Source organism: Dermacentor variabilis, chromosome 2 (assembly GCF_050947875.1).
Source record: "Dermacentor variabilis isolate Ectoservices chromosome 2, ASM5094787v1, whole genome shotgun sequence".
NCBI lineage: Eukaryota > Metazoa > Arthropoda > Arachnida > Ixodida > Ixodidae > Dermacentor > Dermacentor variabilis.
Window position 1 is genome coordinate 135,347,826 of NC_134569.1, and position 12,166 is coordinate 135,359,991.

Sequence of the window (12,166 nt, forward strand, 5' to 3'; positions counted from 1 at the left end):
TATTTGTGTACTTAATTAAGTTACTTTTGTACCAGCGCACCAGTGCTGAGCTCTTAGGGTTGTTCCTAGACACGCTAAGTAAAAAAAAAAATTATACATAGATTGATTGATTGACATGAGATTTTGGCTGGTGTGGCTTTCTGCAGCAGACACTAACACATATTTTATTATGCTATATTAACCTATAGAAGGATCTCTATCAGACCGTAAGTATTTAACCGCAGGATTTGTTTAGCCAAAATTGCAATAAACGTATTGTCAGCCGGAAGGTTCTCTTTGCTGAGTTCCTTCTCTTTTCTTTCCTTTTATTTCTTTTTTTTTTGCCTTTGTTTACCGGCGTCGGATCTTGTCAATAACTTTCTTTTTTATTTTATTTCCATAAAAAGTTAAACAGACGCAAAATTCGCGAATATTAACGCTTGAAAGGTGCCAGGTCGACCGCGCCGACGTCGTACGGACTCCCCCGTCAACTTTCCGAAAACATTCACCAGTCCTGGCTTCTGTAAACACGAACCTCCCCCCCCCCCCCTAATATTTGGTGTTACCTGGAATACAGTTACATTCCCATTTGTTTGCACACTTTCCGCTTCCTTTCTCGCTTTTTAGTTTTATCTTTACAGCGGTCATCAGTCAACGTGAAAGCCCTTCGTCATCAGCAGCCGAAAAAAAAAAACTACCATTAAAGAAATATAAGCACTGACCTCGTGTCTCAGGGCTAATTGTGGGCGATCATTTAGCTTCAAAGATTATACGCCTGTCTGCTGCTTGATGGGCCGCCTACGTGACGCGCTGGAAAGGTACCTGATTTATTTTTGATATTTTTTTTTTATTTCAAGAGAGAAAGAAGATTGTTATTAAGTTGAGCTATTTCGTATACCGCCAGCAGTCGGAGTCGAGGCGGCTGAGTGTTTGGAATGTTTCGAAACATGAACAATGCTACTCAATTGCTGCTGTGTAATTGTTTCTTTGTATGTGTGTTCGTGTTGACACTCGAATAAATTAGCTCTTTCTTTAAGAATTTTTTTTGTGTGTGTGTGTGGAGCGTTTTTACTTGTAGGTATTTCCCAGTGTTATCCCCCGCCCCTTTTCTTTTACTCTACAAAAAAACTTTATTTCAACTTCGATGTTCCTTAATTCTCTCTGTTAACGGCGTTGCTAACTAAGTGAGACAGTCGCTAAATTTAGCGAGGCCTTAGCCACCTTTAACGACAACATCACCTTTTGGAACTTTTGGCGGCTTTTCTTTCTTTTTTTTTATTTTACTGCCGTGATTAAGCAGTAAGTTGTGCTGCAAAACTTACTTTCAAGGGAATTTAGCTAAGCTCGATTATACATACATACATACATACATACATACCACCCCCCCCCCACACACATATATATATATATATATATATATATATATATATATATATATATATATATATATATATATATATATATATATATATATATATATATATATATATACATATATATGCCTACAACATCTGTCGCAACGTCAACATGCACCAAAAAGCGCATAGTAAGCTATTTGGATGCATCAAACTGCCATTTCAGGCGAGGCACGATCCATGTGCAATCGCATGCCGTTTTGGAAAATCGGGACTTGTTTTGGATTTTCTCATTCCGACCATCGGCTCCGCAACTCAAGAGGTAATTTAGAGCTATAATGCGAGAGATAATAGGGAAGACGTCTAGGAATAGTTGAAACGTAAGAGAGAGAGAAAGCTAGAGCAAGTCAACATCTTCATCATCACGTGGCCACAAATACTGCAGGCAGCGAGTGCTACCCGAACAGGAGAAGTTCAAGCTGTCGGTAGACGTTGATCGAATGCCGTATACTCTACAAAAGCGATAAAAACTGTTCCTACTCGTAATATATTTACTATTACTACTTCTTTTTTTATAAGTATCTCTTCAATCAGGACGCGGTTTCAGACTATACCGGAGGCGCAGGCGACGTGGTGAACCTCTGCAGAGTTTTATCTTACTCGTCGATCACGGAAGACACCTGAGCTATTCCTTCGTCTTAGGGGCAGCAATCACACTTCCCAGGTGCCTTCATTGGCAAGCACTGAGCTGAGCTCGATGCTGATTCACTTCGGTGACCTGAAGAGTCTCACGAGAACCCGTGCTCTCGATCGGCATCAGCATCTCTCTTGTTTCTTTCCCTCTGAAACCTTTTCGAGAGCCAAATGTCGTCAGCCTCATCACTCCCGAAGCTATCTGCTGGCAAGTTCTGTGGCAAAATATAGTGTCGGAGGTACTTTCTCCTGAAATTTGATAACGCAAGCGAGTTTCTTTTTTGTTTTGTTTTTTGCGAGTTCAGTCTTCCCTGTGCTCATTCCATGCACTCGCGCGAGGCGGCAGTGCCATTAGAAGATGCTCGCGGCTGAAAATAATAATCATTTATTTATTTACCGTGTCCAGGAGCAACCCCAAGGTCTGAGTACAAATGTACGCACGCGTACATTTAAAATTATAATAGTATAGAGAAAGAAAAAGAAAGAGCAGGAACATTCATCGGCAAATTCCTGTAACCTTTGTCGAAGGTTACATGCCCTGGCAAAAGAACTAAAAGTCCTTCACGGCACAAGAGCGTTCCGGATCCGAACCGCCAGCACGTCGATGCACATTTATCAGCAGAACACACCTTGCGACACTGTAGGCCAAGTCCTTGCAGGTGCAAATGCCGAAGAGACACATTGTGAATAAATGCGCGAGCCCCTCGAACAGCTTCGTCACTACACTCCCAGTCTCTTTTTAGTGCCCCCTGAACCTAGTTTCTCCGTGCTTTCTTACAACAAAGGCTTGAAAAAAAAATTCTTGCTTTTAATAAATTATCCGGAACATTTATTTTTCAAGTGCCGTAATTATTAACTAACTGCTTCGGTATCCGAGTGTATAAAGCACCGGCTCTAGGCTAATCCTACCCCATCGGTATGCGTAAACAGGTTGTCCGAACATCGTAAATTTTAATTACCAGCGCTGTTAGACAAACGACATGGGCCCTCTGCTAGCACGGTGCCACGCACACAAAACGACTGAAGGGCTCACAACGTAACTACCCGCGAATTTCTTGCCTATACTGAAAGCCACTTGTTGTGGCCGAGGAACTATGCATTCGTTTGATGTTCCCCAGCCCGATCCGGAGTTGCGATGAGCGCAAGGAATGTTTACTTATGGAAGGAATACTTGTGCTCGAGGAATGGGTATCTGTAAACTAATTTATGAGAAGAGAATAGAAATGCGGAGCCGGCGTGCGCGAACCGTTTGAAAGTGCGCGCCGCCAGAACCAAAACACATGCGAACAGTTGAGAAAAGTTCCTACATTCAGCGCGGTGTTTCATTAACTAGGTTACAACGGCGCTTAGCCAAATCTGAGCTCCAAGCTTTTCGAACGAGTAAAATTTGAAACAGCCGCACGAACCACAAATAGCATGGCCGCTTGACTTGCTCCAGCACAGATCTAGCAACACTGAAAGCGAGGGTAATAGTTTTCCACCGCCAACCTAGATGGCGATACTATACCTGTGACCGTGGCATTCATTGCGCAAGAACTCGAACCTATCGAATAATACTCGGCAATTTGCGCAAGGCTGCAGAAAATGTTGCGTGTACTACTGCACCAGACATAGAACGCATTTTTTAAAAGCACTGATGTCTGGAATGTACAGCAATGAAGCGCGAAAACGAGCAAGCTACCGATCGGATCAGGGCTGCCTCTGCACTCGGAACGTTTCATCTTTCTCCTAGGAAAGAACACCGGCTCGTCACCACTACCCTTTCCGCGACTCTTTACAGGCTCCGATGCTCGTAATAACCACTTGCGAAAACCCTCCCATCAACGTACAAGTGTAACGAAAGCGCCCCCATCCATCGCATGAGCGTCGGCAAGGCACGCCGCAGCCGCGCCGGCTAGCACGTGTACAGTCCGCGTCACGTGACGAGGCGTCACCCATGAGAACAGATCAGCCGACCAATGGCAAGCCGCGCTCATCACCTGATAGTGGGGCGACATCGCGGCGGAAGCAGTGCGCACCCATTGCATTCCACGCAGGGAAGAGCGAGAGACGGTCGGCGCAGTTGATCGGCGTTGCCCGCGCCGTGTTTCCCCGCTGTCGTCACTGGCCTCCAGCGTAAGCGACCTCAAGCGCGGCTTGCGACTGCCCGACGAGCGTGGCGCAGCGTCGGGCAGGCCCCGCAGACGTCAGCACAGCCGCCAGCGCGCCCCCCTCGGCTCGGTGAGTGGGCCCATCCCGTCTGCTTAGCTTGGGTGGGGGGACCTTTTTCCGGTCGCGGCCTGGCGTGGGGGCATAAAAAAAGTGGTCAATCGAGACGTGTACGCTGCGTGTGTATCTGCCCCCCGAGAGAAGAAGTCCTTGCCTCCTCGCGAATGGAGAGTGCAAACAGTCTGAGCCCTAGGCGACTTTCCGCCATTGGAGCGAGTCAAAAGTCGCGGCGGCAGTCTTACGCGGGGCAGTCTCTCTCTCAGGACTCGGCTCCTCCCGGCGGCCAGCTGAAGCGGGTGCCCACGGTGAGCGGACCGGTGTCTGCCTTGGACAACCTACAGATGTATCGGCTCGACGCTAACCACCGGGGCTCAAGCTCCAGCGCCTCCCGGCGCACTAGCCGCAACGAGGATGCATTCACCTGTTCGCAGCAGAGCATCCTCAGCGCCATGGATCGGTTCGTCAGGTCCGTGAACAACATGGATGCCACGGTGCTGGTGCCGTCGAGGCTGCGCGACATGGACCTCACCGACAAGGCGGGTCGGGCGCCGCCGGCCAACCTGATGCAGACGGACCTCTACTCCTTCTACAACATGCTCAACGACGTCAAGAACGAGCTGCTGTGGGGGCCTAGCGCGGCCGCCACCTCCGCCGTGGTGCCGCTGACCGGGGCGCTGCTACGGCCGCCCCCGAAGCACACGCGGCAGCCCTCGGACGACAGCCTCGGGTCCACGGGATCCACGTCCGACACCGACTCGGACGTCGACAGCGTGGTCACGGACCGCGACGGGCTCGAGCAGAGCCTTCACCTGGCCGCCGCCTTCAGGCATCACCTGCAGGGCCTCCACGCCATCCTGCATCAGCTCGCCGACTCGGCCGACTACCTGGCGTGCAGGTATCAGGAGGAAGTTGACGCATCGGCGCTCTGATCCACCCTTCGACGACATCGCGGTGGTGGTGCGCGTCGGGACCCACAGGCCACAACGGGATACTATACAGTGCTCCATCGTCGCCGCTCCGAACGATGTTTTTACAGTGTGCTCGCTTTCTGTCGACTCCCGCCGCCCCAAAAGATCGAGCAAGAGGAAAATTTGCCGTCTTCCCCCACGCCCACCCCTGCGAAACAGGGACGTCTAAATCACAAGTGAAAAGAAACTGTCTTCGGTTGCTCGGTTTTTTTCTTTCCTTTTTTTTCTGTTCTTATTTTTTTTCTTGCCATGACACGTGGAGGACGCGACAGGTCTGCCTCTTGTTTGTGCCAGTTTCGGTTTTGCGGCCGAATCCACGGCTCGTCGCCGCGCGCCCAGATTCGAGCAGCCGCGTTCTGTGATCAGCTCTGTTTATGCAAAGTTTTGATTCGGCCTTCCTGAAGCTGCATCGTGGCGCAAAAAACTTTGTTTCCCCCCTATCATCCCCCCGCCACTTAGTGCGGCTGGAACGTCTGTCAGGTTACCTACGAAACGTTATCTGCATTGCAAAGCGCCGAGTCTTGTCTGTCGTACCGATGTTGCACGGAGCAAGATCCCTCCATCACGATATCGTCCCTTATTTGCGGCGCTGGAATAAGGGGGCACGTAGAGTGTGTAGCGGGAAGTTTTCGTTTTCCGGGTGAACCTGGCAAGACTCCGCAAAAATGGCTGCGGGAGGTCCCGTATGTGGGCCAGTAGTGTGTTAACTTATTTCGCTGCGCCTCGCGCTTTTCGGCGGCCAGATCGCCCGAAGCTTGTTTCTTGTCACGACTTTTTTTTCTTGTCATCTTTTTTTTATGTATCTGAGAGAGTAGAACAACCGATCGTAACAGTTAGCTCACAGCCCGCGATGCACACACACTTGAGCGTCCGCTGCCAAATTTAGACTTGCACGAAGCGCCTTTTGCAGTCCCATGTCTTGCCACATTTGCATTTAACCGTACTTTCACGAGTTTTGTAATTTTTCACGTGATAGGGAAGGCGTTTCTTCGTTATCTGGCGCGGCAAAAGTTCGATTAATGTAATCTGAAAACGTCTAACATTCCAAGCTGCTGCATTCGTCGCTAACTGCTGTATGGGAGAATACTCACGATCGAGTTTTTTTTTTTTTTTTTTTTTCCGCGGCACTCGTATTTCTTTCCTGACATGGTTGTTCGTTCGGTGTAGCGACGCGAGCTATAGCTTCTCGGGGATAGTGTGTGTTGCGGAGCTTCAAAAGAAAAAGCGTGTGTTTGAGCGAGTGCGTGTGTACATATGTAAATATGACATTTTTTTTTTGGCTGAGTGTGCAGAACGATGTTAACTAAAATAAAAGAAGAAATTAAGACATTACGTGTTCTCTTCCTTTTTCGTTTTTCTAATGACAAAACGTAATAGTCAAATGCGTGAGTGTTTGGATCTTTGTTAGAAAAAATTGTATTCGTTGCACCTGTAAATTGCAAAGGAACATCCTGACGATGGTCATTTTGTTGTTCATTTGATAGAAACAATTAAAAACAGAGCTATATTGCCGGAAAGAAAAATGCGGCCTCACGTGTCTCGATTTTTCCTCGCTGCCTTCACTGGTGGCCGAGGCGAGCGTCGTCTCCAGAATTAGAAGCGCCTTGGCTTTGTGAACGTGCCGAGTGCAAACGGAAGTACAACGAGCAACGCTCAAGCAGCCGAGGCCCCGCCGTCTTTTGTTGGGCTGATAGAAAGGAGGCCGTTACGAAAAAAGAGGTTGCTACGGTCTGCACTCCGCATGGGCCGTCTACCGTCAATGGACGGAAGCGACGCTGTTTGTCCACCGCCGCTACAATGACCGTTGGCGGGTAAATTCAAACGGGACGAAGTAATACCTGTCTGGTCGAGCGCCGTTCTTCGCGGCGGCTCGCGCCGTAACTATATCCTACTGCATGGCGCCGTGGCCCCGTTTCCCACAACGGTTGCGTCAATGTCGTGGCCCACTTAGCTACGCGCGCGCCCCAGGCAGGAGGGATCGCCATTCTCCGATTATTAGCCGGCGAATAATAGACGCTTTGTTTTTCGAGCTGGAGGTGAACACTGCGTTTTAGACGAACTGTGCAGACTTTCTTTTCGTTTTCTTTAATTTCCTTCGGTTGGCGTCACTTCTTCCTTTTCTTCCGCGACATGTAAACATAGCCTGCTGGCCGAATACGCTGTTGCCGTGATCGTCGCTCTTTCAACAACGATTTCATAACGAGTCAGCTGTTCGTGGAGGGTTTGGCAGACGGCGAAAAACAAATATATATATTGGAAGACAGCTTTGTTTACGCTACTAAGGCGCAGTTTTCGTGTCTGGCCAGGCCTCGGCATTCCTCGGAGGGACAACTAGACCACCGGCTGACCTTGACCCAGTGTGTGTATAATGATCATCGGCGCGACCGCAAGTGCGATGCATTCCCGGCAAGATTTGCGTCTCTTGCGAGACGCTTGCCTGCGTGTGTGTGGCTACGGAAGCCACGGTTGCTTTTTTTTTTTTTCGCGGGAGGAGGCGGTCATTTGCCTCTCACGCGGGTGTTTGTATCTCCCCTTCTCCTCCGCGCCTCGACAATAGAGAGGGGGAAGGAGGAGCGACTGGGCGACAATCGCCGCCTTCTCTCTAGGGAGGGGGGGGAGGCGCCTTTCCAACTATAGGCTTTGAGCTCACGGCCAACGCATGTTCCACTCTTTGAACTGACGCGGCTTTATCTTTCCACTTCCCTACGTTGTTCTCTCCATGTTCGCCGCTCAAAGGGCTGTAGAAAATAGCGCCTGTTACTGCCCGCGATCATTCTCTGTCTCTCTCTCTCTGTTGCGGACCCCTCACTTGCCGACAGTGGAATGCAGCTTTCTTGTTCCCTTTCCTGCCTGTAATTGTCCAACGCCGCGCCACCGACAAACACTTCCGCTCACCCCCGGCCCCCTTCGGAATCCGGGCGCTTTTGTAAATGGTATTGGCATGCTGTTTGGATGCTGCGTCTCTTTTGGCTCTAGGAAGCCACTGTGCGCGGAGTGCCCCTCGTATCTACACCCTCTCGTGTTCCCCTGCCAAAGTAGCAAAAAAATAAAAAAAATAAAAACTTCAGTGCCCTCCCACTCTGTGAAGAAGGATGAGCAGCGAAGCTCTGTATGTGGGCCCCTTAATGGCGAACTGCATCTCCGCCGGGGGTCGGCCTTGCACTATCTTCGGGATCGGCCCACGTATGGGCAATTTTTGTCTACGCACGGACACGATCCTGGGGGAACTAGCCCTTAACAGCTTCGCTGTAAAATTGGTTACGTCTTTGTGTTTCTTCATTAATTAATGACGACAATGAACGCGGGAGCAGTGGCGCTGTAGCGCCGAAGGACGCCAACGAGCCAGCTGTGGAAGAAGACTACTCTGGAGCCAATCCTGATGATGACAGTTTTGTATAGACACACGGACACGATCGTGGGGGAACGCGATAACACCAGAGTTATTTCACTGGAAAGAGGTAGGAGTTTTTCGTCAGTGCAGATGTTCGGAATAATACATGGTGATTCATTCATAGGTGAAAAAATTGGAAAGTGTTTTGACTGTTCGATAATTCGCGCGAATGCGAAACGTACGCATCCCACTAGTAGTATGGGTCAGCCTGCGGTAAATGGTTGACCAGTGTGGCCAGATTGGCTTGTTGGTTGATCCCGCGCGCAGGAACGGTCACACGCGAAGAAGATGCTGTCGTCAAGATTGGAAGGAAGTCTGAGTGTAACTAAGACGACACAACGCAATGTGAAACAACCCAGCCCCCACCTCAAGTCCCCGACACAACATGCGCGGGCGCACATGGAAATAATTGAGAGAACACACCAACGGCGGGACTTGTGCGATGTGAGAGAACGGGCAGACCGTAAAATGGCAAAGCAGGTTTCATGGGCGAGGACGTTCAGTTCGAAGACATAACGTGCCTTATATCTACAATTACAAACGATTACGGGACCACTTGTAGCTATACGTTTACATGAACCCGATAAAAGCGGGTGCAGTCGACTTGCCGGGATGAAAACGGGTCATTGGGTTCGCGTAACGCTAGCAGGCCGGACGACTGATCTGCAGTATGTTCGGACGGAGTGAGTGTCGAGGCGAGCTCGACCAACCGGCCTGCAAATGTTGGGTTGATTCGCCAAAGCCGCTTGGCAAGATATATGTATACACGGTCGTGTCGGCCTGGTTCAGCTTGGTTTCCGACTTCGACCCGCTCGCGCCGAGTTTTTTCTCGTGAACGAAGATTCTGTGCCGAGAGATTGCGTAATCTACTTGGGGGTTGCGTGCGCCGCCTTTGCAGGGTCTATAGGAGTATGTGTACGTCCTACTCGCGGTGTCAAGCCCTTGCATCGCACTGAACTGCTCTATGCGAACGCTCGAAGGAATTAGAAAAACCAAACACCTACCGCGTATATTCAAAGAGAAGGAAAGAAAGCCTATGCCAAATGACTTCGCAACTTCCACTCACAGAGGGAAAAAAAGAAAAAAAGCAATTGCTCCGTTTAGTGGTCTCCTGAAAACGGGAGTAAAAACCCAAACGAAAGACCGGCGACGAAGTCCCGCTTGTGACCGCGGGATGCAACGGTGTTGGCATGAGCAAGATATCATTCAATGAACCCAAGTTTCTTTCAATTTGAGAGCATATAGTTCCAATAGCGTCGTCAGCTCGAGACTGTAAGCAATAATAATAATAATAATAATAATAATAATAATAATAATAATAAATCATTTATTTGAAGTGTCGAGGAACAGCCCCGATAACATTTGTAATCATCTTGCGCGCTAATACATCGAAAGCAGGCGTGTCGAAGCCAAGAAAATTTTAGGAGATCTAAGCATAGGCAGAAAGTTCTTATTTTACCGAGGGCGGAGGGGTGGGGGGGAGGGGTGTGGGGCCTCGCCAACTTTTCAAACCCCACCCAGATGTATTACCTTTAACAAAACTTACACTTGAAGAAACTTCGTGTGACCTGGCAGACTTCCTCACCGAAATGACGGCCTTATACGAGTAGCTACAAAACCTCATCGTAGGCGACACTTCAATTTCACAGCCCGAGTCGCCTCGCACCAACAAGAGACTGGCATCTCTCGGATCAGCCACGCGACAAGCAAATTCAGTTAAACACGTTAGTGAGATAACGTGTGCTTCGTGCGTATTAAGTCGCACAAGTACACGTCAATCAACAAAGCCGTGTAACGCCTTGTGAAACTTTCGATACACGAAGATGCAATAAAAAAATATATTTTCCTGACGAAAGGTCACTTGACAAGGTAAGACATAACGTGCATAAAAAATTACACTATGTATAACAATTTCTGAACACAACTTATGGCTAGAATTACTAGCATAATGGAATGCGACTCCGTAAAGCAATAGTTCAATTACTTGTCGAAGCATTCCTTATGCCATTGCTTTCATTTATTTCCTGGCGGGTGACGGGCGTCGCGGCGACGCCCTCTCCCCTCACGCGACACGTGGCGCGACAGCCCACGTGTCGGTAGTAGTAGAGCGGTAGTAGTAGAGTAGAGTAGCAGCGGGTAGTAGTAGAAAACATTTATTCACAAAAGAAGAACGAAATACGGAGGAAAAAAATAATGTACAGTGAGTGTGTCCCCTTTCGACCGCTCTCCTCTGTCGAGGCGCGCACGTGACATGCCGTCGCAGCCAATGGGAATTTAGGTGCCGCTGCGGTGCTACAGACGCAGGCTTTTTCGCTGAAAGGGCCATTTGATGCTGTCGCCTAAAAAACGTGGCTTGCACGAGTAGACCCGGCACGTCGGCAGGCAACGTTGTTAACGTCGCAAAAATCTGGCACAGGTTAATATAATACAAATGCTCATAAAAGTACAAAGATCCGGCACACTTATACATTCGTATAATAAAACGCATAATCTATCGGAACAATAAGATGAATAATGCAAGCTCATAGTGATTGTAGCACATTTCTTATGTTTCGTGGTTGCAGAAAGAAACATTGTCAGGGAACTCGCCAAAAGTTGTTGGCATATAGATACGTCTAAACGTTTTACCAAATGTCGTTTTGCAGATGCTCGTTCAATAACAGGTGTTAAAGACAGGTTGTGGCATGCGTGGCACGGTATCACAGGGAAACGTGCATGCACGTAGATGTAACTTTGAACCCATTCTGTACAAATATTTATCTGTCTGCCGACAGGACCTTAAATATTATACGCATTCACAGCGTGTGCAGTCGTGGATCGCATAGTTCTCGCAAAGCACGTGGCCGCTTCTTAACTTCTGGCGATACTGTGCAGTTATTTCTCTGCTATTGACAGCGCTCCTACATCAAAACGTGAACGCGTGCCAGGAGAATGGAAGGGAAAATCTACAAAGTCAAGTAAAGTTATTTAGATTTCTCGCTACATAGAAATATATTTAAACCAATAATAACCCCGGTTGGTAACTAAGAACGCGTTTATCATGCAATGGGAAGTGGTTCTTTGTGGCACTATGTTGCATGTTGTGTTGTGAATGGTGCTCCCCTCACCACCGTGACATATACCCGTACGCGGAAGCGAACCTGTACTTCGAGCGACACTTCCTGGAGGAGCAGCCCGAAGCCCCGTGCAGCGTTTGCATGCAGAGGATCAGCGTCTCAAAACGCTGGCTAGCACGAGCCAACAATGGGAGTGCGCTTTTCGAGATCGGTCTACGGAAACTGCTAGACACTTGCAAGAAATCGCGGTTAGTTCTCAAAGAACGATAAACGTATTAACAACCTTAATAAGCATGCTGATGGCACGTGGTCCTATTAGGAGGAAAAAAAAAAGAAGTCAGGATACCTAAACACTTCTTATGAGTTGTGAATGCGAAAGCATTAATGTCCAGTTGAACGGCGCTGAGCGATCTTTCGCGTTTTGCGATGCGAGTAACGTACCATAGCGGTTCGTGCTGCTGCTCGAGCCAGTGAGCAGCAGAAGCCTGCGGTGCCAACGCTGCGTGCCACCGACGC

General features: G+C 48.8%; 1 protein-coding gene across 1 annotated transcript; it reads left to right on the forward strand.

Moving 5' to 3' along the window:
• The first annotated feature begins 4,070 nt into the window (after positions 1-4,070).
• Positions 4,071-6,535, forward strand: LOC142572737 (mid1-interacting protein 1A). Its single transcript, XM_075682055.1, has one exon. The coding sequence runs from the start codon at positions 4,400-4,402 to the stop codon at positions 5,162-5,164; it is 765 nt and encodes a 254-aa protein (XP_075538170.1). The 5' UTR covers positions 4,071-4,399; the 3' UTR covers positions 5,165-6,535.
• Positions 6,536-12,166: the final 5,631 nt, after the last annotated feature.

Excerpts from the sequence above, each read along its gene's own strand:
- LOC142572737 (XM_075682055.1), top strand. The coding sequence starts at position 4,400 with ATGGAGAGTGCAAACAGTCTGAGCCCTAGGCGACTTTCCGCCATTGGA.